The sequence below is a fragment of the Podarcis muralis genome, chromosome 17 (assembly GCF_964188315.1).
Source record: "Podarcis muralis chromosome 17, rPodMur119.hap1.1, whole genome shotgun sequence".
Taxonomy (NCBI): Eukaryota; Metazoa; Chordata; class Lepidosauria; order Squamata; family Lacertidae; genus Podarcis; species Podarcis muralis.
The window spans coordinates 13,296,785-13,323,467 of NC_135671.1; the positions used below are offsets into that span (position 1 = coordinate 13,296,785).

General features: G+C 44.7%; 1 protein-coding gene across 10 annotated transcripts in view; it reads left to right on the top strand.

Annotated features, from left to right (window-relative positions):
• Nucleotides 1–26,683, top strand: part of ZNF462 (zinc finger protein 462) — a 145,877-nt gene that overhangs the window by 67,078 nt on the left and 52,116 nt on the right. For 5 of the 10 annotated variants that reach the window (XM_028711711.2, XM_028711706.2, XM_028711705.2 and 2 more), the window contains 5 exons: nucleotides 1,244–1,496; nucleotides 4,752–10,213; nucleotides 11,672–11,836; nucleotides 14,321–14,604; nucleotides 24,159–24,277. In XM_028711711.2, coding sequence (XP_028567544.2) covers nucleotides 1,277–1,496; nucleotides 4,752–10,213; nucleotides 11,672–11,836; nucleotides 14,321–14,604; nucleotides 24,159–24,277 — 6,250 coding nt within the window. In that variant the 5' untranslated portion in view covers nucleotides 1,244–1,276. Of the gene's footprint in view, nucleotides 1–1,243; nucleotides 1,497–4,751; nucleotides 10,214–11,671; nucleotides 11,837–14,320; nucleotides 14,605–21,906; nucleotides 22,772–24,158; nucleotides 24,278–26,683 lie in introns of those variants that run through there. The other 5 variants (XR_003704292.2, XM_028711712.2, XM_077921031.1 and 2 more) reach the window with 5 other exon arrangements.

Genomic DNA, 26,683 nt, shown 5'->3' on the forward strand with positions numbered 1-26,683 from the left:
GCCTCCCCCCAGATAATAGAAACAATAGATTTAGCAGGTCATCTACTGAAGTGACATCCTTACCTCTGAGTAGTACTGGTCTACTGCTTCATATAGTGAATTGCAGACACGGGGGAAAAAATTATTTCCTTTCATGCTGTGGAGATACTCATTTTACTTCCCGGAAGAAGGACTAGGTGCTATATTCTCTCAGCAAACTCAGCAAAATAAATTAATAATAATAATAATAATAATAATAATAATAATAATAATAATAATAAGATTTTTAAAGAATCAGTACAACTGAAATGTGAAAGACCAAATTTGAAAGACCAAAGTTTACTCCTGAAATCATGAACATACCACCAAGGAGCAAACTCTGGTTACGGGTCATACTTAATCTGGAGAGAGGTTTGGACTGTGCGCTAAGCCAAGCCATTGCTTAGCTCAGCATTGTGCAGAAAGAAAACTAACCAAGTTGACACAATCTCCTGGCAGCCTCTTGTGTTCGTGCTATAACCAAAGTTTAGCTTGGCATGACAGGCAAGCTACGCCACAGGCCTGTAGTACTAAAAGTAAAAAAAAAGGTTGCAAAAAAGGGAGATCACTAGTTAAAAGTATTTGGCCCCGATACAGATATCTAGGCTATGGTGTTGGGTGATCCCAACTCGCCTTACTTAGGCTAGTCATGTCCTCTTAGTCTCTAACCTTCTTTTAATCCTTATTGAGAAGGATTAAAAGAAGGAGGTACTGGATGAGGCACACCATATATGCGACTTGAGCTTAATGGCGCAAGTGTGGGATAAAACACAATAAGTAAATAGTGTTCAGCTTTTAGGGCAGTGTCAGAAAACTCCTTTGCCCCCTAACTACAGTTGCACTGCATTTTATTGTTTATGACTCTCCACCACATGCTTCCTTGTTCATTGTTAGAGATATTAGCAGCAGGTAAGAGTTGAATCAGGTGGGTGGGAGAAAGCCAACTGGGCAAGCCCTGGGCACAAAGTAGATCTGAGTCATATCTGATTGTTTCTTGAAGCACTTCTGAGATTCCGGAAATAATCTCCTGCTAGTTTTTGTTCGTTCATTTTTGTAAAAAATGCATCTTTTTGGGGTATCATTTCCTTATATTTGCTCATAACTAAAACTGTGCTACTGAAACTTTAAAAAATAAAATAAAATAAAAATCAGTAAACTGTATGCTTCTTATTTATGGACAAAAGATGTCTCTGACATTTTGCTTCTTCTACTTTCTTTTTTTCAGGCTTTCCTGATGTAAAACTTACCAATAAGGACTATGGAGGTGCTGCAGTGTGATGGCTGTGATTTTCGAGCACCATCCTACGAAGATCTTAAAGCTCACATTCAGGATGTTCACACGGCGTTTTTGCAACCCACAGATGTCGCTGAGGAAACTCCTAGCCAGTCAAGGTTTAGCTCTATGAATAGCAATGACCAGGCTGAGGTGGAATATTCTTCTGTAAAAGATGAATTTGGAATTACGGATGAGATAGCAGGTAAAAAAAGAGTACCTTTCTAAAGTCCTTTATTGAAATGCCGTTTTAAGATTTTATTTCATTGGCGCATCCTCAGGTTGTTGTCCTGTTGTCCACGTTTGTGTGTTGTGACAGTTTATAAATGAGAACAGAAATCGCTTTATAAGTGGACTGGCACCTATAGCGTTCATATTCAACGGGAAGCGGCCATGTTTTGCAGTTGAGCGTTGGGATTCCATCACAAACCTATGTTGATTTTATTGCAATAGCCTATAAAAAATTGTAGCAACTGCATGCTACTACAGGGGATACCAGGGATGCGGGTGGCGCTGTGGTCTAAACCACTGAGCCTCTTGGGCTTGCCAATTGGAAGGTCGGCGGTTCGAATCCCTGCAACGGAGTGAGCTCCCATTGCTCTGTTCCTGCTCTTGCCAGTCTAGCAGTTTGAAGGCACACCAGTGCAAGTAGATAAATAGGTACTGCTGTGGCAGGAAGGTAAACGGTGTTTCCTTGCGCTCTGGTTTCTGTCACTGTGTTCCGTTGCGCCAGAAGCAGACGTCATGCTGGCCACATGACCCGGAAAGCTGTCTGTGGACAAACACCAGCTCCCTCGGCCTGAAAGCGAGATAAGCGCCGCAACCCTGTAGTCGCCTTTGACTGGACTTAACCGTCCAGGGGTCCTTTACCTTCACCTATATCACAGTGTTAATTAAGTAGACATAATTAGGCCCATCACATGTTAGTTCCAACTCCTGATCAAAGGTTAAAAAGGAAAAAAAGTCAGGTGTGGGAAATTTTTGATCTGCCTTGGTGAGCCAGGTCTTTTATCTCCCTCTGCTCTGGGGGGCCAACTTTGACAAGTGGACACCCATTAGTCCATTATTTGATGCCAGGTTATTGATGGGTGAGTAGCCCCACCCAACTTTGAAAAGATGGGCTGCCGGGTGGGGAGAGGTACTTCACAATGCAGGAATGAACTCCCTGTGCATCAGTTGATGTACAGGGGGTTTAACTCTGCTTTTTGCAGCCACATCTCCCCCTGATGTCACGTGTGGTACAGGTGGGTATGGCTCCAGAAAAATGACCTCACAGGCAAAATGAGGAGGCCTGCTGTTGCCACGTTTTGCTTAGGGCCTTTTTGTGCAGCATTTATCCCCTGGCAAACACTGCTTTTAGTTTTATATTGCACTCAGAAGATGCATTCAGGAACTATAACACTAATTCCTAGAAATGTAATTGTATTTGCATTTATGCATTTATTCACATGCATACCAGTGAAGCTAATAATGGACACACATTCCAAGAGTGGCATTGATGGAGTATTGACGGAAGTGCTTCCTTACCAGTTTTTTGCAACTAGGTCTACTTAGCTGTATGTAATGGTAATAGTTAATAACAACCTGCTTTTTAACCTAAGGTCCCAGGGTGCAGTGCAACAATTTAAAATACAACATTAAAAATACATGTTTTTAAAATAGTTATGTGTGACATCGAAATTCGACTGGCATTTCATCCCATCGTTGTTTTAATGCATTTTTAAAAATCATTTGGAATTATGTGAACTATATTTTTTAAAAAGCTTAATAGTAGAGTAACAGAATGATAAGAGTTTAGAAGGGGTGCTTTGAGGACATCTAGTCACACTCTCTACTCAGTGAATCCAGAGCCTTCCTAACATATGGTTGTCCATCTTGAAGACCTCCAGTGAGTGAGAGCTTACTTCACCCCTCTGGGTAACTGGTTCCAATGTTGAGTTGTTCCCGCTATCAAGGTTCTTTTCTGACATTCAACTGAAGCCTGCCCTGCTGTAGCTTAAACCCCTCAAATCTAGTCCTGCCTACAGGGCATCAGTCTTTCTCCTCTTCTACCATTGCAGTTCACATCTCCCATCTACTTATGTGTTTAATCACTGACACTTCCCTATGAGAGGACATGTAAGTAAAAATGACATTTCATCACATCATAGGAAGTATCTCTGCTATGAACTCAGTTGTTGTGTTGTTGTTGTTTAGTCATTTAGTCGTGTTTGACTCTTTGTGACCCCATGGACCAGAGCACGCCAGGCACTCCTGTCTTCCACTGCCTCCTGCAGTTTGGTCAAACTCATGCTGGTAGCTTCGAGAACACTATCCAACCATCTCTGTCGTCCCCTTCTCCTTGTGCCCTCAATCCTTCCCAACATCAGGGTCTTTTCCAGGGAGTCTTATCTTCTCATGAGGTGGCCAAAATATTGGAGCCTCAGCTTCAGGATCTGTCCTTCCAGTGAGCACTCAGGGCTGATTTCCTTCCGAATGGATAGGTTTGATCTTCTTGCAGTCCATGGGACTCTCAAGAGTCTCCTCCAGCACCATAATTCAAAAGCATAAATTCTTCGGCGATCAGCCTTCTTTATGGTCCAGCTCTCACTTCCATACCTCACTACTGGGAAAACCATAGCTTTAAATATACGGACCTTTGTTGGCAAGGTGATGTCTCTGCTTTTTAAGATGCTGTATAGGTTTGAACTCAGTACTTATGGATAAATGCAGACTTTTTTTAAAAAAAAAAGTTAGTTCAGCTGTTTTGCCATTGTCATCGGGCTTGTAAATCATGTAAATAATTGTGGTTCACATTTTAAAAATAAATAAATTATGTATTTGGTTTTTCAGATTAAAATTTTACAGTCAAATATCCAACATACAAGATAAAAACAAGATTCCAAGGAATCTCCTGGACTTCCCTCCTCCCCTTTGTGGGTCCTGCTGTTAATCATTTCCTCCTGCATCTTTACGATAATCCAAATCTTTTACCTCTCCATATTTACCTGGCAGGGGAGATACCATGATCACATATTTTTTTAATTAAACAATTGTTGTTGTTGTTGTTTTATTTCTGTCCTGCCTTTGTTCCCTAACAGAGACTCAAGGCAGTTTACGGATAAAATAAGAATAGCTAAAAGCATGTTGGGGAAATTATTTTTAAAAGAACAGTTAAACATTAATAGAATTAAAACTATCTATCTACAGTATCCATCATCTATCATCTATCTATCTATCTATCATCTATCATCTATCTATCTATCTATCTATCTATCTATCTATCTATCTATCTATCTAATCTATCATCTATCTATCTATCTATCATCTATCTCTATCTATCTATCTATCTATCTATCTATCTATCTATCTATCTATCTATCATCTACCTACCTACCTGAACTATTTAAAACACAGATAAAAAGTTCAATATCAAATTCAAGGATTTCTAAAACAATGTTTTATTCTCTCTCTTTTTTAGGACAAAATGCAGCTCAGCTGGGGACTGGAAATTATTACAGCCATAGCCAGAGTTATTATGGCCAGCATATGCTCTCCAAGCCAGCGAGCAAGTTTTTCCAGTGCAAATTCTGTGTGCGTTATTTCAGATCCAAAAACCTACTCATAGAGCATACGCGGAAAGTGCATGGTGCTCAGGCGGGAGGATCTCCAGCTGGATCGCCCGGTACTAGCTCCTTAAATTACAACATTATGATGCACGAGGGCTTTGGTAAGGTTTTTTCTTGCCAGTTCTGCACCTACAAGTCTCCGAGGCGTGCAAGGATTATTAAGCACCAGAAGATGTACCACAAAAACAGCCTGAAGGAGAGCTCCACCCCTCCCGCCGCTTCAGCTGCTATATCTGAATCGGCATCGACATCTGTGCCAGTACAGGACTCTTGCAAGGAACTCCCAGCCGAAGTTGTAGAACGCAGTATTTTGGAGTCTATGGTCAAGCCTTTGACCAAGTCGAGAGGGAACTTCTGCTGCGAATGGTGTAGCTACCAGACGCCCCGAAGGGAACGCTGGTGCGACCATATGATGAAAAAGCATCGCAGCATGGTGAAAATATTGTCAAGCCTGAGGCAGCAACAGGACGGGACCAACATGCCAGACGTATCAAGCAAGGGTCCACCAAGCCCCACTCCAAACACCAACTACATCCCTATGAATGCCTCTGGGCGGGAGATGCCGAATGCAAACCTCCCAAACTACAGAGGCTCTATGAACAATTCTCTTGTCAGGTCCAACACTTCTACTTCTTCAAAGTTTTCTTCTGTTTCTTACCCTCACATGAAACACAAAGCACCTCACAACTCTGGCATTGTTAATTTGTCGGACAGGTCTCGCTACGCAATGGCCGACATGGCAAATTCTTCCGCTGATATGGATACAAACAGTATGCTCAATGACTCCAGTTCTGACGATGAGCTAAATGAACTAGACAGTGAAAATGGGTTGAACTCCATGGATCACCAAACCTCAGGGCTAACTGCAGAGCAACTGATGGGGTCTGAGGGCCACAAGTTACTGGAAACAAAGGGGATCCCCTTTAGGAGGTTTATGAATAGATTCCAGTGCCCCTTCTGCCCTTTCCTTACCATGCATCGGCGGAGCATTTCCCGCCATATTGAAAACATCCATCTGTCTGGAAAGACAGCAGTATACAAATGTGATGAATGTCCATTTACTTGCAAGAGCTCGTTCAAACTCGGAGCTCATAAACAGTGTCACACCAGTGCAGCGTCCGACTGGGATGCAGTGAATTCCCAAACAGAAAGCATAGCTTCTTCGCTAAATGAAAGCACAGTATCCTACGAAGGGGGCAATATAAATGGCAGGAAGTCTGGTGGGTTAATGGATTCCATGGGGCAGCAGCAACAACAATCTCCGCAGTCCAACTCGCAGCATCCATATAAGTGTACCATGTGCAATTATTCCACAACTACTTTGAAAGGTCTCCGGGTTCATCAGCAACACAAGCACTCGTTTTGCGACAACTTGCCAAAATACGACGGCCCATCCTCAAATACTCCACAAGACAGTGAGCCTGATGCTCACGCCTCTCCCAGCACCGTGAAGAAAAGTCAGACCTCAATTCTTGGGCTGTCTTCTAAAAACAACTTCGTAGCTAAAGCCTCTCGGAAGATGTCCAGTGACTTTCCCCTCGATCTTTCACCAGTGAAGAAGAGAACTAGGATCGATGAGATAGCTAGCAATTTGCAAAGCAAAATCAGTCAAAACAAGCAACAGGAAGATGCAGTGATTAACGTAGAGGAGGAGGAGGAAGAAGAAGACGACAATGAAGTGGAGATAGAAGTTGAGCTGGACAAGGAAGAAGAACAAGGAGAGCCGCTGATGGAAATTGCAACATTTGCTTCCCAGCAAATGTGGGGAAGAGATACCATCGAGTCTCAGAAAGAGCCCAACTACAGGAGCATTGGCCATGATTACAATTCCACCAATGGGGCAGAAATTGAGCTAACTATATCTGAGGATGAAGAGGACTATTATTGTTCTTCAATTGGCTTGAAAGACCAAGGTCTGAATTCATCTGCTTTGGGCAGCCAGTCCAGTATATATGGATCTGACCAAAACAATGAAAATTCTGATTATGGTGACTCCGGAAGGCTTTACTATTGTAAACACTGTGACTTCAGCAACAAATCCGCCAGGAGTGTTAGCACTCATTATCAACGGATGCATCCATACATTAAATTCAGCTTTAGGTATATCCTGGATCCCAATGATCACAGTGCGGTGTACAGGTGTCTCGAATGTTACATTGATTATACAAACTTTGAAGACCTGCAGCAGCACTATGGGGAGCACCATCCTGAAGCCATGAATGTACTAAATTTTGATCATTCCGATTTGATCTACCGCTGCCGTTTCTGCTCTTACACTAGCCCGAATGTTAGGAGCCTGATGCCACATTACCAAAGAATGCACCCAACAGTTAAAATTAACAATGCAATGATATTCTCCAGCTATGTGGTTGAACAGCAAGAGGGCTTAAGTTCAGAGTCGCAGACTCTCAGAGAGATCTTGAACTCCGCTCCGAAAAGCCTGGCCTCTCCAGCTCCCGTTGCCCGTGGGACTGGCGTACCTGCTGCTTTTAACAAAAATTCTCCGAAGAGTAATAGCCCAGAATCCGAAAGCCAGAAGGAGTCGTCAGTAAACAGCGTTGTGGTTTATGACTGTGATGTCTGCTCGTTTGCAAGCCCTAATATGCATTCTGTCTTAGTTCATTACCAGAAGAAACACCCTGAAGAGAAAGCTTCGTACTTCAGGATTCAGAAGACGATGCGTGTCGTGTCTGTTGAGAGGGGCTCTGCTCTGGCTCAGATGGCTTATGAACTGGGATCGCCCATCTCCCCCAAAATGTCCAATATGGCTTCACAACTGCCACCTCCACCACCTCCAGACCTTACGACTGAGCTTTACTACTGCAAACATTGCTCTTACAGCAACCGCTCAGTGGTTGGCGTGCTTGTGCATTACCAGAAAAGGCACCCAGAAATAAAAGTGACTGCTAAATACATAAGGCAGGCACCTCCCACTGCAGCAATGATGAGATCTGGAGAGATCCCTCCTGGTGTTCCCAGGCCACCAGCATCTATGCAACAGCTTAACCGGGGCAACTCTGAGAGTGCCGCCTCGGAGAATGAGATGTTCTTCTGCCAGCACTGTGATTATGGAAACCGGACTGTGAAAGGCGTGCTCATACATTACCAAAAGAAGCACCGCGATTTCAAAGCCAATGCAGATGTAATTAGGCAGCACACAGCCACAATCAGGAGCCTTTGTGATCGTGGCCAGAAAAACTCCCCCGGCGGCATGCAGACTCCCGCTTCCAACGCCGAGCGAGAGAAGGCTAAGCTGAGAGCTCTCAAGTGCAGGCAGTGTTCTTACACCTCTCCTTATTTCTACGCACTTAGGAAGCACATTAAAAAGGACCACCCGAGCTTGAAGGCCACAGTCACCTCTATTTTGCGATGGGCATTTTTGGATGGCTTAATAGAAGCTGGGTATCATTGTGAGTGGTGCATCTATTCTCACGCCGAACCCAGCGGCTTGCTTGTGCATTACCAAAGGCGACATCCTGAGCATTATGTTGACTATACATACATGGCGACAAAGCTCTGGGCAGGGCCAGATCCTTCGCCTCCAGCCTTACTGATCCCATCAGAGATGAAGACGTATAAATGCAGAGACTGCATTTTTGAAGCATCTTCCATTTGGGACATTACTAATCACTACCAAGCTTTTCATCCCTGGGCTATGAATGGAGATGAATCTGTATTACTAGATATTATCAAGGAGAAAGATGCAGCCGATAAAGCCATCCCAACGTCCAACGATGCTGGAGCCAGGGTCAATTCGGAGGGCCAGATGTCCGGGCCACATGTGGACCAGGATGCAGAATATGCAGAGGATACAAACCTGGTCCAGGACAAAGCTATCCAGCTCACCTCTGCAAACCCTGCAATCTCATCCACGCCATACCAGTGCACAGTGTGCCAGTCGGAGTACAACAATTTGCATGGACTTCTGACCCACTATGGCAAAAAGCACCCTGGGATGAAAGTTAAAGCTGCAGATTTTGCACAAGACATAGATATTAACCCAGGAGCTGTGTACAAATGTAGGCATTGCCCGTACATTAATACACGCATTCACGGTGTTCTCACACACTACCAGAAAAGGCACCCCTTGGTGAAGGTCACCGCGGAAGATTTTGTGCACGATGTGGAGCAGCCAAATGACATGAACCAGAATGAGGTGGAGGAGACCAGCAGAATTTTCAAGCAAGGATACGGCGCTTACAGGTGTAAATTGTGCCCTTACACGCACGGCACGCTAGAGAAGCTCAAAATCCATTACGAGAAATACCACAACCAGCCTGAATTTGATGTGTTTGCACAGTCTCCTCCTAAGCTGCCGGCCTCTGTGGAGCCTGAAGTCGTCGCTGAGATTAAGCCCTCTCCAGAAATCTCTCCGGAGGAGATCATTGGAGACGATTCGGTGCCTCCTTCGCACTTCTCGAGTTCCCACCTGGTGTCCCACACGGTGTTTCGGTGCCAGCTCTGTAAGTATTTTTGCTCCACCAGGAAAGGGATCGCTAGGCACTACCGGATAAAACACAACAACGTCCGGGCCCAGCCGGAAGGGAAGAACAACCTTTTCAAATGCGCCTTGTGCTCCTACACGAACCCTATCCGTAAAGGCTTGGCTGCGCATTACCAGAAGCGCCACGACATCGACGCCTACTATACGCACTGCTTAGCTGCTTCGAGGACTGTCAGCGACAAGCCCAACAAAGTGATCATCCCGTCGCCCCCGAAAGAAGATTCCCCCCAGCTAAGCGAGGAGCTGAGGAGGGCAGTGGAGAAGAAGAAGTGTTCTCTCTGCTCTTTTCAGTCCTTCAGCAAAAAGGGAATCGTCTCGCACTACATGAAGCGACACCCAGGCGTGTTCCCCAAGAAGCAGCACGCCAGCAAGCTGGGGGGCTACTTCACCGCCGTGTACGCGGATGAGTACGAGAGGCCGCAGGCTCTGCCGGAGGAGAGGAACGAGTTGGAGAAGCCAGAAGTGGAGGTGGAGGCTCCCGAAATGGAGTGGCTCCCTTTCCGCTGCGTCAAGTGCTTCAAGCTCTCCTTCAGCACGGCCGAGCTGCTGTGCTTGCATTACACCGATCACCACAGCAAGGACCTGAAGAGAGACTTTGCCATACTGGGGAGCGGCCCCCGTTTCCAGAACCCCATCTTCCAGTGCCGGCACTGCGACAGCAAGCTGCATAGCATGGCGGAGCTGACCTCGCACTTGAACAGCCACAACGAGGAATTCCAGAAGCGTGCCAAACGCCAAGAGAGGAGGAAGCAGCTTCTGAGCAAGCAAAAATATGCAGATGGTGCTTTTGTAGATTTCAAACAAGAGAGGGTAAGGATATGTTTGCACATTTTAGATTTATGTTTGGTGTTCTCTCTCCTTCCCCACCCCCAGGAGATTTCTCGTTAGTGGCGTCCAGATGCACATTCCCTTTGGCAGCTGAGGAGATACAGGCGCACCAGTGACTTGGTGTGCCAATAAGCCCTAAGTCAATTAAACATTGCCACTTGATTACACCCCCTTCTTTCATTTCTTCCACCTCTTCCTCAAAGCCCTGGCGTGTCCTTTCCCCCCCTCCCACCTCCCCTTCTTCATTGCAAAGCCAATTTCTCTTTGGCACCAGTTCCTGCCAGCTTTCCAGTATGACAAAACCTCTGTTTCTTCTACCTGCCCCTCTGCCCTTTGGTATGATATGACCAACATTTATTCTCATTTCTCAGCTGCAGCGTGAAAAATTACTCAGAAGAAAGCCTGATGGGTAGCCAATGTGGTACCCTCCAGATGTTGTTGGACTACAACTCACATCAGCCCCAACCTGCATGTGGCCAATGGTCATGGAGGATGGGAGTTGTAGTCTAGCAGCATCTGGAGAGTACCATGAAGCCCACTGAGTTAATAAAGCGTTTTCCTTGCGTACGGCTAATCAAACCTTACCTTAGTTTATTTAGAGCAACTCGCTTCCTTTGGTAGGAGTTTTAAGCAACTTATTACAGTTGCTTAACTGCAGAGCCTACAGGGGCCTACAGATGTTCTTGGACCAATTCCCACCATCCTCTATCATTGGCCAGGTTATCTGGGGCTGATGAGATTTGGGAGTCCACTGGTTCTCCAACTTATTACGTACATGCTTGGGGGTTACCAATAAACACATCCAGTTGGATCAACTACTATTGAAGGGAGACTGGATTTTGGTTTGTCAGGAGCCTAGTTCTCAAGCTGGATCCTTGCTTAATGGGGACCCATATGTCCAGGAGGACTTCTGCTGACTTTCAGTTTCATCGAATCTTGGCATATTGTTAGAAACAGTGATTAGTTAAGCAAATCAGGTCCATAAATAATGGTTTAAAAGTGGCTTTTATGGAAGTCATTTAAACCAGGGTTTACATAGGAGTTCAAAACCGCAGGTACTTTCATGAGTACAGTATATAAATGTTAAAATAACATAATGTTAAAAAGCCCAAGAAATCTTGGGAAGCGAAGCTTTGTGAGGATAATGAGTGCTCTCTGCAAACGATATCTAGTGCTTTCACGCGCATGTGAATACAAACAATATCTGAGCTGAGTTTTTCTACATTTCCAAGGAATTGGGGCAATATTTTAATGGTGCAGCATGCATTTAAGAAACCTTCAGACGTCAGCCTTTAGATGAAACAGTGCTGCCCCAGTGGCTTCCTCATTGTGTAATAAGCATACTATTCCAAATTTTATTTGCGTTGCTTGTTTAGAAACCTATTTAAATTTGTTTCAGGAAAGAAACCGCTTTTTAAGTTTCCAATTGTTGCCTTACAGCCTTTTGGTAATGTGGAAGAAGTTTCAAAACTGAAGGAGAGGAAAGTGGTGGGCTACAAGTGTAAATTTTGTGTGGAAGTTCATCCAACCCTTCGCGCTATCTGCAACCATCTTCGTAAGCACGTTCAGTACGGGAATGGCTCCTCGGTGTCTGCTGCAGTCAAGGTGAGAGAATAGTTTGGGGACTAAAGGCATAATTGCATTAAGAGGAAAATGGGCCAATTGACAGTGTTTTCTGGCGCTGGCACCACATTACCACAGTTAATTTTTTATTATTATTTAAAAAACTGCTTGTTCTTTTTATTGGATTCAGTGTTAACTTGTTTCCTAGATCACAAGTCACCCCCCCCCCCCCGATGCATGGGAATATTTTTTCTTTTTTAGAACAGATGGTCTAGACTCTTGAGCAAAAGGGTATTTTTAATTCCGATTTGCTCTTGTACTTTTCTAAAGATCGCTTTAAAAATAAAAAAGTACAACAGCAAATCAGAACAATATTTTTTTTAATAAAAAAAGAGTATTGGGGAGCACGTTTGTAAAAGTCAGTGTACTTAACAGTTAAAGTGGAGGTGTACAAGCTGTGTATGCAAGTCCAGGTGTATGCTGCAGAATTCAGCTTCCTTTTGAAAATCAGTTTCCCTTTCCCTTTTTTTAAAAGCCGCTTTCTGGTCCCTGTTAGGATTGAAGCTATGCTTGAAAATGCACAGGTTAACCCTAATGCGGGGGAATCCCCCTTGAACCACGGGGAAATGGGCTCCATTGTGAGCTCCAGTTATCAGTAGGATTGACAAGAGTGCAGAATCTCTAGCTTTACGGAGGCTTTAGCCCTTGTTCCAGGCTTTCTCTACTTTCCCCAGGCAATACATCTTGCCTACACAATGCCAGAATAATAATAATTCCTTCTCAAGGTCTTCAGCACTTTCCACGCTCTTTTCTGTGGTCTTCTCCCAAGGCAGCCACCGTAGTCCCCCAGCTTCCTCAAGGGCCGGGTGACGGGGGAAGCCCCTTCTCAGACCACATGTACATTCCTGCTGGCAGGGGGGCAGCTAAGAGCCAATTGTCCCTTAGACCAGCCTTGGCTTGCTAGCCAATCTCCTCTCTCTCTCCCCGCACCTCCAAGCCTTTGATGGTTGCCTCTAGGCCAGGCATGGTCAAACCTGGCCCTCCAGGTGTTTTGGGACTACAATTCCCATCATCCCTGACCACCGGTTCTGTTAGCTAGGGATGATGGGAGTCGTAGTCCCAAAACACCTGGAGGGCCGAGTTTGGCCACCACTGCTCTAGGCTATTTAAGCTCAGGAGTGCCAAACTGTTCTTCATTAGTGTTAGGTAGCAGCAGCTGTCCCCTGCCCCACTGCTCTCTTGGATGGCTTGACTGAAGTGTATCCCTGGCTCCTATAGAGGTGGGTTTGGGCCTTCTTAAAGGCCTAGTCCTATTAGCCGTTCGCCTGAGGCGATCACCTGCGGATCTTCACATATAGCAATGCCGGATGAACTTTCAGGAGCCAGAGAGTTGATGGCATAAGGTTTCCTGGTGTTCTGGGGCAAAGCATCAGTGCCTCCTATAACTCTTCAGCGAGCTGAAGCAGATTTATTAAGCAAATAAAAGAAACCATACTGGTTCGCTCAGTTTGCATAGCTTATGCACAATACAGGGGTACTTTGGTTCCCGAACGGCTTAGCTGTCAAACAAATTGGCTCCCGAACGCTGCAAACCCGGAAGTAAGTCTTCCGGTTTGCGAAAGTTTTTCGGAAGCCGAACGTCCGACACGGCTTCCGCTTGAGTGCAGGAAGCTCCTGCAGCCAATCGGAAGCCGCGCCTTGTTTTTCGAACGGCTTTGGGAGTCGAACGGACTCCCGGAATGGATTAAGTTTGAGAACCAAGGTACCAGTGTATACATTTTGTTGCTGCAGAGGGTCTGTCTGCTGTAAGGGAGAAGGTGGCCTTTCAAATATCACGCAACGAAAGAGATTACGTTACTTTATCTTGGAAAGCTCTTCATAGGCTAGTAGTTGACAGTGCATAGCTGCATTTGAAGCAAATGAGGAGGGGGGAAAACATTTACGCCATTCTCATTTTTTAAAAAATAGAGCATGAGCTGTACAGTTTTGTGCCAGAGTTAGACCAGTAAGCTGAAAGAAGGAGAGCAAGCATTTTATAAGGAAGGTTGGCATTTCCTTAGAATTCGCGTTGTTTCCATCTGACAGAGGGAGCTGCTACGGGGAAAAAAATTATTGGCAATCTTGGAAAACGATGTGCTCCAGCAGCACTGTCAGCCACCAATGCAGTCAGGATGCTTGTTTCTTTAGAACAGTGTTTCCCAAGCTTTGGGTCCCCAGCTGTTTTTGAACTACAAGTCCCATCATCCCTGAACACCACTTCTGCTAGCTAGGGATGATGGGAGTTGTAGTCCAAAAAAACAGCCGGAGACTCAAGTTTGGGAAACACTGCTTTTAGAGACATCTTTTTCATTTGTGAGTTCAGTGATATTTTTATTTTATTTTATTTTTGAGAACCTGCTCCTAGCTGGGGTTGTAGAGGTTCTGCTATTAGAGGAAAACCATAGACTTCCATAGATTTAATAGTAAACTATAGGGCAGAAGGGAGAGAGAATTGATGGCTTTGGGGGGGATATGTGTCTCTTTTAGCAGGAAGCTGAAGATCCCTCAAATGCAGCTTTCTTGGAGGGTGTTGAGGGACCCAAAGACCCTGGCAGTGTTTCCACTGTGGAACTTGCAGAAGCTGAATCTGGACCATCACTGGAAGATGAAACCAGGCCTGGTGGCTACCACTGCAGCCAGTGTGACCGGGTTTTGATGTCTATGCAGGGTCTACGATCGCACGAGAGGAGTCACTTGGCATTGGCCATGTTTACTCGCGAAGACAAGTACAGCTGCCAGTATTGCTCCTTTGTCTCTGCTTTCAGGCACAAGTAAGTCTATATTGTTTTACCATTTCTTCTGCTCACCATTCAGTTAGCACTTGCCTGTGTGCTAAAAGGCGGGATTCTATATCCACACAGAAGCATGTATTGTTTTCTTGATGCACTGATATTGGATGGGCATTGCCAACTCGGAATAGCAAGTTTTTCACTGTGGCCTGCCAGTTACGTATGTAGGAATCGTGACAATTTGTTTTAAGTCTCCAGACTTCATCTGCAGAGAGATATATAGTTCAAAATGTAGGACAGAAATCAGATGCACACCAGACTCTCAACATCCTATTGCAAATTTCAATCTCTCTCTCTCTATTTATATATTTATACACACACACAATTTTTCAAATTTTATAATCACAATAATTCATATATTCAATACTTTTCCAAGAATACAATATAGACTCCCCCCACCCCTGTCCTGAATTCCAATTTACTCCCCCATAATTTCTTGCATCTCATTTTATTTCTCCAAATTCTTTGTTTTCCCTCTTATTTATCTTAATTTCCAGTTGTATAATTACATAAATGGTATATCAAACCTGCAAAGCAAATTTCAGTCTCAGTTAAAACCAACATTCCCCTATTCATTTATGGTTTTCAAAGATTGGCCGCCAAGTGGCCCCACCGAGGATCCATGCTAGGGAGCAAGTCTGTCACACGCCTGAGTCAATGTGCTGCGCACCTTGCATCAAAGAATAATAAATAAAGTATATGATTGGTTGTCTCACAAATGTGTATCATATCTGAGAGAACGTGACCCAAGAGCTGTGTTTGCTTTCAGTAGGCAAATGTATATAAATAAATGAATTATTTTCAAATTGGCCCTTCGAGCTGGGATACGCCGCAAATTTAACAGTAATTGCTGGGATTGCTCAATTGGAGAAGCACGAGACTCTTAATCTCAGGGCTGTGAGTTCGAGTGCCACACTGGGCAAAAAGATTCCTGCATTGCAGGGGGTTGGACTAGATGACCCTCGTGGTACCTTCCAGCTTCACAATTCTATGACTCTATGAATCACTGTTCCAGGGTACACAAACTGAAGACAACACACGTTGTGCCCCCAAACTCTAGCCCAGAGTTTGGGAGACACTTAAACCCATGATGTTGGGTTGTGGTCTGTTAGGTGTTGGCTTCATTGCAAACTTATTGTTGCTATGATTTGGGGAATGAGATTTTGTATCTGTGAACAGTTCCTTCCCCCCTTTTTTGCCCTCTCGATCTACCTGTTCTTAACATGAAAATGTGTGCTTTGGCGGGGAAGTGGGGCGCGTTGTAACTGTAGAGATTCATGCATTGAACTGACAGTACAGATGTTTGGGCCTCTACAACTTTTTGCCATTCTTTACAGGATAAACCACTCACTGCAAAAATGTCCATGATGGGAACAAGAGAGAATGTGGGGCAGTTATTTATCTCTTTGAAGTAGATGCCTTTGCCTCCCTCCACCCCTGACCACATCGCCCCAATCTGAGCCTTTCCCCGCTCTACTCTGTTTGCGCACAGTGTCACCATTGAGTTGTCAGTGCTGGATCTCTTTAAAAGCAGGCAACTGGATTCATGCCTGCCTTATTGCTCTCAGAATACAGTGGTATATACGCTTCAGGTTACATAGACTCTGCTAACCCAGAAATAGTACCTTGGGTTAACTTTGCTTCAGGATGAGAACAGAATTCATGCAGCGGTAGCAGGAGGCCCCATTAGCTAAAGTGGTGCTTCAGGTTAAGAACGGACCTCCAGAACGAATTAAGTTCTTAACCCGAGGTACCACTGTACTACCATCATTTCATTGTGTGCCCGGTGCAGAGGCCTGGACAGTGAAGTAGAAGAAGCCATATTTAAGCTGCAGTCCCAAACACACGTACTAGGGAGTGAACCTCATTGAACAGAGCAGGAGTTAGGTCTGAGTAGGCTTGCTTGGGACGGGGGATGTTAGATGCTAGTAGCAACCAGAACAGAATGATCTTCACCTTTCCCTGAAAGCAGAGTGGGAACCACTCTGGTGAAAAAGACCAACACTTGTTTTTACAGCAGGTGAACTGGTTTCCCTCCTCCTTTCCTGGTATTCCACTTTTGGGCCAATCCACAGCCCGCAAGCAACTTTCTGGGGAGTCCCCAATGGTTCCCCCAAAAGTCTCCGCTTCCTGCCTCACTTGTGTGGACTTTTTCTAGACTGAGGAATAGCAGCCTGGATGTCTATTTCAGCCTTGAAAAGTCCCATCGAGTTGAGGAAGAAAGTAGGGCAGAGCAGTTCTTTACCTACTTCTTCCTTTGTCTTTCTGGAGTTTCCCGATCTCTGGGATAAAGAGCTGAGTCGGCTCTGGATCAAGTTGACAGGTTCACCTCTGTGAAATTGTCTGCTGTGTCATCTAAAGATAATTGAGGCATGTAGAAGCAAAGTAGGTTGGCTGGGAGTGAGCAGAGGATGGAAATCTGGGGAGATGCTGTTTGTTTGGGGGGGCTGTGTGTGTGTGTGTGTGTGTGTGTGTGTGTGAGTGAGAGAGAGAGAGAGAATGAATGTGGATGAAGGGAAGAAAAAGGGGGCGTCCTTGCACACTTGGCCATTGGCTTTGCCCACCACTGGTAAAGGTAAAGGGACCCCTGACCTTTAGGTCCAGTCATGACCGACTCTGGGGTTGCGGCGCTCATCTCGCTTTATTAGCCGAGGGAGCCAGCGTACAGCTTCTGGGTCATGTGGCCAGCATGACTAAGCTGCTTCTGGAGAACCAGAGCCGCGCACAGAAACACTGTTTACCTTCCCGCCAGAGTGGTACCTATTTATCTACTTGCACTTTGACGTGGTTTCGAACTGCTAGGTTGGCAGGAGCTGGGACCGAACAACTGGAGCTCACCCCGTCGCTGGAATTCGAACCACCGACCTGCTGATCTGCAAGTCCTAGGCTCTGTGGTTTAACCCACAGCGCCACCCGCGTGCCGGCCCACCCCTGGTATGCAGGCCCCCAAAGTTTCCTCACCCCCTGCTGTGTTCAATCAGTGGCTCTGAACCAGCCTAGGACTTTTGTCACAGAACGCTGCATATGGAAATAATTTTCTTTGAATGAAAATACAGTCTAAAAGTATGGGAAACTCCCCCCCCCTGCCTTTGAGGGGTGGAATTAGGAAAATGTAGGCTTTTCTAGCATTTGGTATCTGTAATATATGTCTAAAATTAACCCTGAGGTCTCGTGTGTCCAAGGGGTTGTGGTGGAAATATTAAGTAGAGTCTTACCCATCTTGCTGACAGAAGAGGAAGGTTTGCTAAAGTATCATCAGGCACACTTGTTGCCTCGTCACTTAATATTTAGGATAAATTCACTTTTGAATGCATTTGTAGAGAAATGGAAGGAGTTAATATTTTTAATTGACAATGTATTATTTTATTTTTTTATTCGATTTGATATCCCGCCTTTCACTCCCCTTCAGGAGTCTCAAAGCGGCTAACGTTCTCCTTTCCCTTCCTCCCCCACAACAAACACTCTGTGAGGTGAGTGGGGCTGAGAGACTTCAGAGAAGTGTGACTGGCCCAAGGTCACCCAGCAGCTGCATGTGGAGGAGCGGAGACTCGAACCCAGTTCCCCAGATTACAAGACTACTGCTCTTAACCACTACAGCACACTGGCTCTCAGTGTGGTAATAATAAAATTATAATTATATAATTCAGTGTGGTAATAATAAAATTTATTACCACACTGGCTCTCAGTGTGGTAATAAAATAATAATTTTATTATTTAAAATTAGGAAGTACAACATTTACATATTTGAGATATAGAACACCTTTGAGAGATACAGTCATACCTCGGGTTGAATATGCTTCATGTTGAGCACGTTTGAGTTGCACTCCGCGGCAACCCGGAAGTCACGGATCGCGTGACTTCCGGGTTTCGCTGCTCGTGCATGCGCAGGCGCTCAAAATGACCGCATGCGCAGAAGCGACGAAAAGCAACGCGCACAGACGTGCTGTGGCTAGTTACGTTTGCTTCTAGATGCAAATGGGGCTCCGGAACGGATCCCGTTCGCATCCCGAGGTACCACTGTATCTACCTTTCCAGTTTGTGCTCCTCATATAAACTAGATGCAAGATGCTAGATAATGTGAGCAGTGCTAATTTTTTTTCTAGAAAAATAGGTGCCGGTACTCATTGTGAAGTTGTTACATTAAGTGCCACACTTTTTAACAACAAAAAAGAGAAGTGCTGGTAGTACGTATCCTTCAATATCCCCTGGGGCGGGGGAGAGAAGCGCTGAATTGTTGAGTCTAATGGTATGGACAGCAGGCTGATGAATAGATTTAGCAGTTATATTTATTTATAAAAAGTATTTAAATGACCCCGAGTGCCAGTGAACTGCCTCCTTCCCACTCATTCATTGCGAACGCTGACCCAAATACTAAACGCTGGTAAATGTGTGTGAGTTGCAAATGATAACAAAAGCAGAGAAAACCAGAGCCATTCTTTAAAATAAAAGTAGATTGCTATGTTCAGTTTACATTATTTGCATGTATGTGCTCAGTCAATGGCTTTTGGTACAAGAATGTGGGTAATTTAAAAGAATACAAGCGACCCTGTTTTAATATGTGAAATGCTGGAGGGCTGGGTTTTTCCTCTGTCTCTTTCCATAGTCCTTCTCTGCACTGCTTATTTATTAATGGGTTTTCTCCTCTGAACCTCTTCACACTTCCTCACAATTCTGTCAAGTCCATCCTGGCTTCTCTCTTGGGTGAAAAGATAGGAATCTCTCTTCTGAACAGAAACATGGAACCACTAGGGGGCTGCATTTACAGAGGGACAGGGATAAAATTGCATCAGTCCCCCCCCCCCTCTCTCTATCTCTCTATCTCTCTCTCTCTCTCTCTCTCTCTCTCTCACACACACACACACACATAAAATGTGTTTTAAGACACTGAACCTTAACATCTCCCCCTCCTTCCAACCTTCAGAGCATTTTTAAAAATTTTAAAATTCTTTTTCTTTAAAAGTCTTGTAAAAAAATAATTTAGGATGGCCTTCGCACTGGCATGTAGAGAGCATCTTCCTATGTTGGAAATAACATTCACAGTACTCTCAGAACATCACTCAACAGTTCACCTTCTTAGTATGGTGAACTTACTGAATCTTTAATATTTTGATGCAATAAATTGAAGCCGTTACCCTATAGTGATTAAATTAATACACTTTCCCAAGCTGTACATTAACCCTTTTATGTTTTTGTAAGCTATATATTTTCTTTATATCGTTTGCAAGCAGTTGATGAGATACTACAAATTAGGACTCTGAATTCTGATCAATTTCAGCTCCCCCCACCCTCGTCTTGTTAAATAACAAGAAATGTGAAATGCAGAGCTTATGATGTAATCCTTGCTGTCTATATTGATTCTGGGATGAGAAAATCATTTCTTCCAAGTTTCAAATTGGTTTACCAAATAATGGACAATTCCTGGAATAAAAACAGCAGCACACACACCAAGAGAAACTTGCATGTTACTTTCGCAGTAGGAATTTAAGAGGCTGCAAGACTAAAACATTCCAGTATAATCTACACGATATCAAATAAATAGGGCAGGGTGAAATCCTGCACTGAAGATATAGCAACTGGGGAACGATAGGATTCTGTGGGAGCCCTGCTATGCTGGCAAAACACCTTGGATAAGCTGGTGCAGACTCCACTGGCAGAGCCATTTCACCAGTGTGAAGATACGCCAAAGGAATGGCTGAACTGGGAGATGAGAGTCACGGGTGGGATGTGGGGAGCACAGGGAAGAAGCACATGGTTAGTCCACATCTATACTGCTTCAGTTCATGGCCACAGTCCTGTTGGCAATGCGACACCATTCCCAGACACTGTGCACAAAATTTCAATGGGAGGGGGGGAATACATTGACAACTACCCCTTCTTTTTTTAAAAAAAGTTTTATTTATTTGGTTTTTCATTTAAAATTTCACAATCGTATATTGAACATAAATTATAAAAACAAGATTCTAAGGCATCTCCTGGACTTCCATCCTCCCCTTTGTGGGTCTCATTAGAATAGAATAGAATAGAATAGAATAGAATAGAATAGAATAGAATAGAATAGAATTTATTATTTATACCCTGTCCATCTGGCTGGGCTTCCCCAGCCACTCTGGGCGGCCTCCAACAGAGTATTAAAATACAGTGGTCTGTTAAACATTAAAAGCTTCCCTAAAGAGGGCTGCCTTCAGATGTCTTCTAAAAGTCTGGTAGTTCTTCTCTTTGACATCTGGTGGGAGGGCGTTCCACAGGGTAGGTGCCACCACCGAGAAGGCCCTCTGCCTGGCTCCCTGTAACTTGGCTTCTCGCAGTGAGGGAACCACCAGAAGGTCCTCAGTGCTGGACCTCAGTGTCCAGGCAGAATGATGGGGATGGAGACACTCCTTCAGGTCTACTGGACTGAGGCCGTTTAGGGCTTTATTCATTATTAATCATTTCCTCCTGCATCTTTTATGATGATCCAAATCTCCATTATATCAAAAATTCACCATTAAACTACAAGTGATATTAAAGGTAAAGGGACCCCTGACCATTATGTCCAGTCGTGACCGATTCTGGGGTTGCGGCGCTCATCTCGCTTTATTGGCCAAGGGAGCCGGCGTACAGCTTCCGGGTCATGTGGCCAGCATGACTAAGCCGCTTCTGGCAAACCAGAGCAGCACACGGAAACGCCGTTTACCTTTCTGCCGGAGTGGTACCTATTTATCTATTTGCACTTTGACGTGCTTTCGAACTGCTAGGTTGACAGGAGCAGGGACCGAGCAACGGGAGCTCACCCCGTCACGGGGATTCGAACTGCCGACCTTCTGATCGGCAAGTCCTAGGCTCTGTGGTTTAACCCACAGCGCCACCCGTGTGTGATATTACAATCCTACTAATGATTTTAACTGTTTACAGTCGTCTTTAATAGAAGCTATAATTTTTGCCCATTCTTTATTAAAATTTTGCTCTTCCTGGCATAGTCCACCAACTTCATCAGCCATTCTTCTCTGGTAGGGACTTTTATCTTCTTTCCATCTCTGGAAAACTGTCCCTTCTAGGTCACCGCAACAGAGCATAGTGTATTGCGGGACTCGGCACCCAGTTACAGCACACCAACACCCAGTATATAAAACCCCAAAACTCAGATGATGAGATGCATGGCATGAGGCTATAACTCTCTAGCACTCGCCATGCACCCTAAGAGCTCACAAGGTTCTGGCAATGGGAAATTATAAAGAAAGGACACTTCACACAAAACTGTTCAGAATACACATGGGGACTTGACACTGCTAATGCTTCTGTGCCTAGAACTCTTTAGCAGGTACCTCACCTTGGGACTCCAGACACATCAAGAAGACTCACTCAACACAATGAGAACGGCAGGACAGAGCACCCAACTCAGGTAAGCAAGGGAAGGGTGAGGGACACATACCTGCTGTCTCCCATGTTTCTCCCAACCTATTTGCCATTGCCTCAATGGTGCAGTGGGGAGAAGTGTCTCACACATGCACGGGAGGCCCTCATCCCCACACGCAGGTAATTTTTTTTATTTTTTTTGGCCGGGCACCCCGTTCCGAGCCTTGCTACAGCCGTCCAAACATACGTCAGCACTTTTTCCTTCGGTGCATAGAGCGAAACAGCCGTGTTTCACTGCAAACCCCAAGGGGGTAATAAAGTCTCTGCAACCTCCCTTTCAGTGAAGGGATGAGGCTTTGGAAGAAGCGCTGGCTCAACAGCCAGGTTGTGGCACCGCTCCTCCTTCCCTATCGCTTCTTTACAAACATCTGCCATGCATCCAGTAGATTTGTGTGTGTGACTACTGCTCTGAATTCTCTTGTGTCTCCTGCTTTTCTACAGGCTGCTTCCCACAAGTGCAGGATTTATCCCACACAGCGTTCTGTGCAGAAGGGGACGTGACCAGGAGCAGTGTCCAGGATGCTTCCACCTGTTCCCCTGTGGAGGAACGGAAACACCTGTAGCTCCATGGCAAACCGTTAAGGAACAGGTGAAGGTGTCCCTCACCTGAAACTGGTGCCTGCTGCCCACCAAGCTGCTGCTCAAGGCACAGGAGCCCTGCTGGGGCGACTGGTTGGCAACCCCACCCCCTCTATGTGTCTTTCCTTGCCGGGATCAACCATCCTAAAAGCTGCTCAGTAAAGGTTTTGCAATTGGCCTGCGTGTCGTTTCTTTATTTCCGATTGACAGATGGGAATCCCTTTCTCGCACCCTAGTAGGATCTGACTTCTTTTGGCCTGGGGGGTGGCACTCTGATGGGGCAGGGAACGCGGTGAAATCAGGGGCAGTGGCCCCCAACCCTCTTGCAGCTGATTTTTCTTGGGTTGCCTGGGGGCAGGCCTTGCAGTGTGAACAAATGGGAGGGAGGGAGGGATGACACCAACCAGTCTAGCCTATTAGGCAAAATAGCAGGGCTGGGGAGGGAGAGGGGAATCTGTCATGTGGGTTGCCTGGGGAACGATTGGGCCAGAAAGGCTGGGTGGCCATGCAGGAAACGTGTCTGGCTTGCTGCTGTTGGAAGCAAGACACTCAGCTGAATTTATTGTAATCTAGTCCAGCGAAGGCAGATTTATCAATTTTTTTGCAGGCTGGTTCTGCTCTGATAGCAATAATTTCACCATGGATATCTTTATTTGCTTGCATTAGGAAATGTGCTCTTTATTGGTAAGCATTGTGACGGTGTCTCTGCTAAGAAAATGTGCTCCCTCACACAAATAGGCACAGACCTTTTTCTCGTGGCAGAAAGCAGGAACTTCTCAACCACCTGCTGAATATTCTTATTTCAACTGATAAATATTAAAATGAATGAACAATGGCCAGTCAGATAAAAAGGGGAGAGCTCTTGAAGTTACTGCGTATTTGCATAGAGATTAGCTATGGAGACTCGACTTCCTCTTTTCCTCATATGAACACACTGCAGGCACATTTGGACTGGATATAAAAGGATGGGGGAAAGTTGCTGTTTTTCAACATTTCAAAATTCTACCTATTTGTTTTCCCAGATACATGTTCAACTTTTCGGTTTGCAGCACAAGTGAACGTTTGAAACTGACATTTGTTTTAATATTATTTGAGTTGCAGGCTTGGAAAGAAGTATTTATAGATAGAATGAGTTTGTTTACAGGAGGGTTAATTTCAACTGAACGTTAGGGGGGGAAAACCCAGGTTGTTTCTGAGTTTTTAGAGCAAGCTAAGAGGATCTGGTAGCTATATTTTGGTTTTGCTCCTTTATTAGTCCTGACATTAGCCTGCTAAGTCATCTTCAAAGCAAGCTCCCCCCCCCCTTATGATTTTATATCCTTGGCTTTATCAATTGTTGCGCCTACTTGCCATAATCATTGGGTGCAAGACATGAACCAGATACAACCCAGTTTGGCTTTTGTTGGCTTGTATCTCACGCAGATTTCTCCGCCACGCTTCTTTCTGCCAGTGTTAAGTCAAAGAAGTCTTACATTCAAGTGCCACCCAGTTTTCAGCTGAAAAAATGATTCACAATTTCCCCTTCTTTCCTTTTGCTTCTCATTGCTGCTTCTCCCTTGACAAAGTTTGGATCGCCATATGCAAGCCCACCATGGACATCATAAACCATTCCGCTGCAAACTCTGCCCTTTCAAGTCCTCCTATAACAGCCGGCTGAAAACTCACCTACTCAAAGCTCATGCTGGTAAGTCTTATTCCTCCATTTCATGGTGAAGAAGGTCTCTAAAGCATCTCTCCTTCCCCCCACCCTTGCAGCTATTGCTGCTGTTAATCAGACAGCTTGTCATTTTTTTAAATCATTTTATTGCCTTGGAGTGTGCGTTCAACCCAATCAGGAGAAAGGTGTAGGTGCAATGTTGAAGTTAAGGCAACATTACGTTGAGCAGAACTGAACTTGGATTTGGGCCAATCACATTAGGTGAAGAGGTGATCCCAAATTGGCAGGTCAGAACAGCAAGCCGGGTTGGAAATCAGGCCCATAAATTAATCTGCCATTGGGGCGGGAAGCAGAGAAAGAAGTAGAAGGAATGCTTTTGAGATTCCTTTTCAAGTCTTAAGGGTAAGGCTTTCTGGAAGACGTTTGCGAGGCAAATGCATTGAGCACTGTGGCAAGGGAGAGCTGTGTCAAATTTTCACCTTCAAACATTTTTAGATGAAATGCATGCTTTCAAAGAGTAGGGAAATCATCCTGAAAGGGGATTATCTTTCATTTTCCCCCATGCTCTATTTCAACCCGTGCGCAGCCATTCTCCATGCCCCTGCAAAAATACCTCGCTGCTTTGCACTATTTTATTTATTTCAAAGAACCACAAAGGGCTTCTTCCACGATGTGCTTCTAGCCAATCAGGGATCCCAGGGTGAATGTAACGATGTCATGTCTACTTCAGTGAGAGCAAATGGAGTCACAGTGGAGCTCACATTAGGATGAACCCCGGAATGTACATTCAGACACACATGTCACGGAGAACAGTGGAATGTGTGCTTGAATGCGTGTTTTCATGCACATCCAAATGTGTGTTCCAAGAGACTCTAGTAGCTCATCCTGATATGCATTCCTGGTGCACACTTTGGCTGCTTCTCCCTGTTTTGTTGCATTGCAGTGCCTTCATTGCTGCAGTGTTTCCAAACAAGGAGTGTCACCCTGGTTGGCCAGGGCAACTGGGATGCACCCCTTCTCCCCCTACAAGTGCCTCTTTGAGCATCTTCTCCCCCACCTCTACAAAGGAAGGAGAACTTTTTGATGGGTTCAAAAGTATTTATGTAACTCGGCTGTCCTGGTTTGGCTCAGCTCTGCTAAGAATCAGAACTAGAGAGGCAGGTTTCGTGTTCCCTGGAACCTAAACTTCCTACAGCAGCAGAAGAGAGCTTCATGGATGGGTGTGTTTGGTGGGAAATTAATGGATAGTAATTTTTGACCATGGTCTTCATTAGCAACCTTGTAGCCTGAAGGTAGTTCAGTTTAGGTACCTGATTTATTAGGAACTTTGGTATTCATTTCAAAACCCAAAAGCTCTGATCGGCTTTCCACTAAAGAGGCATAACTTCTTAGCTAAACAACAGCAGTATTTTTGTTGAGTTCTGTAGCAGCGCCCATTTCAAAGATAAAGGTGAGAAGCTTCATGCAGTTCCATTTAACATTTAAAGTGTGGGTTGGTTGTTGTTGTTCTTTTATATATTGATGCCAACGTGTTGTTCGAGCATGTTATCATTCGTAACTGTATCTGTGTCAAGTCCAGTTCTTGTGGTTCTCAGTATTATGATAAACTTATTGGCTATTTATTGGCATCGATGTTGTGTACATCTCCCATATGTAGCAATTCTGTCAAGTATTCCTGGAGCGTTCTTGGTTTTGTCGGGGGGGTGGGGCAGATTTTAGGGGTAGTGGGGATGTCTTCCTGGGAGGCTGTATGTTCTTGGGCTGTTCCCAATGTCCATTAGCTTAGTGTTAACTCTTCCAAATTTGTTAGAGAACAGGACATGCTGAATTTTCTTTACTGAATGTGTCACATCTTGTCCTTAACTCCCCATAAGTCAATTATTTAAATTACGTTACTCCAACAATAACATTTAAAATTAATGGATGGGGCTCCTATGGTCTATAAACACTCATACACAGTCCACAAGCTTTATTAAATCACGTAACAATCATTCTTGAAGGCATGCATTTCAAAACATTGGGGTAGTGTGATTTCACAGTATCACTTGGTCCTTCTGAAGTAGTTTGGTAGTTAGTACAGAAGTTTGCATAGCAGGGTCCTTCTGCCTTAGCTGTTTCTTTCTTCAAACTATTCATGAAACGAATCACAGCTGTAAACCAGTTGGTGGCATTTTTTTTTGTTCCAACTAAATATAAAGTTATGAAAGACATGGAGAGGAAGGATAAAGAGAGACACCCCCCCTTCTGTCTCATATGTACAGAACTTTCCGCAGGTTCAAGATCAACAAGAAGTACTATTTTTACTCAGTGCAGGGTGGATTTATTAATCCTTTAATAAAAGCCACTAGCCTAAGGTTAAACAAAATAATGTGGGGAATACATCAATGGCAGTAAGCCTACATGGACCTTTCATATACAGCAGGAATAGGGAAT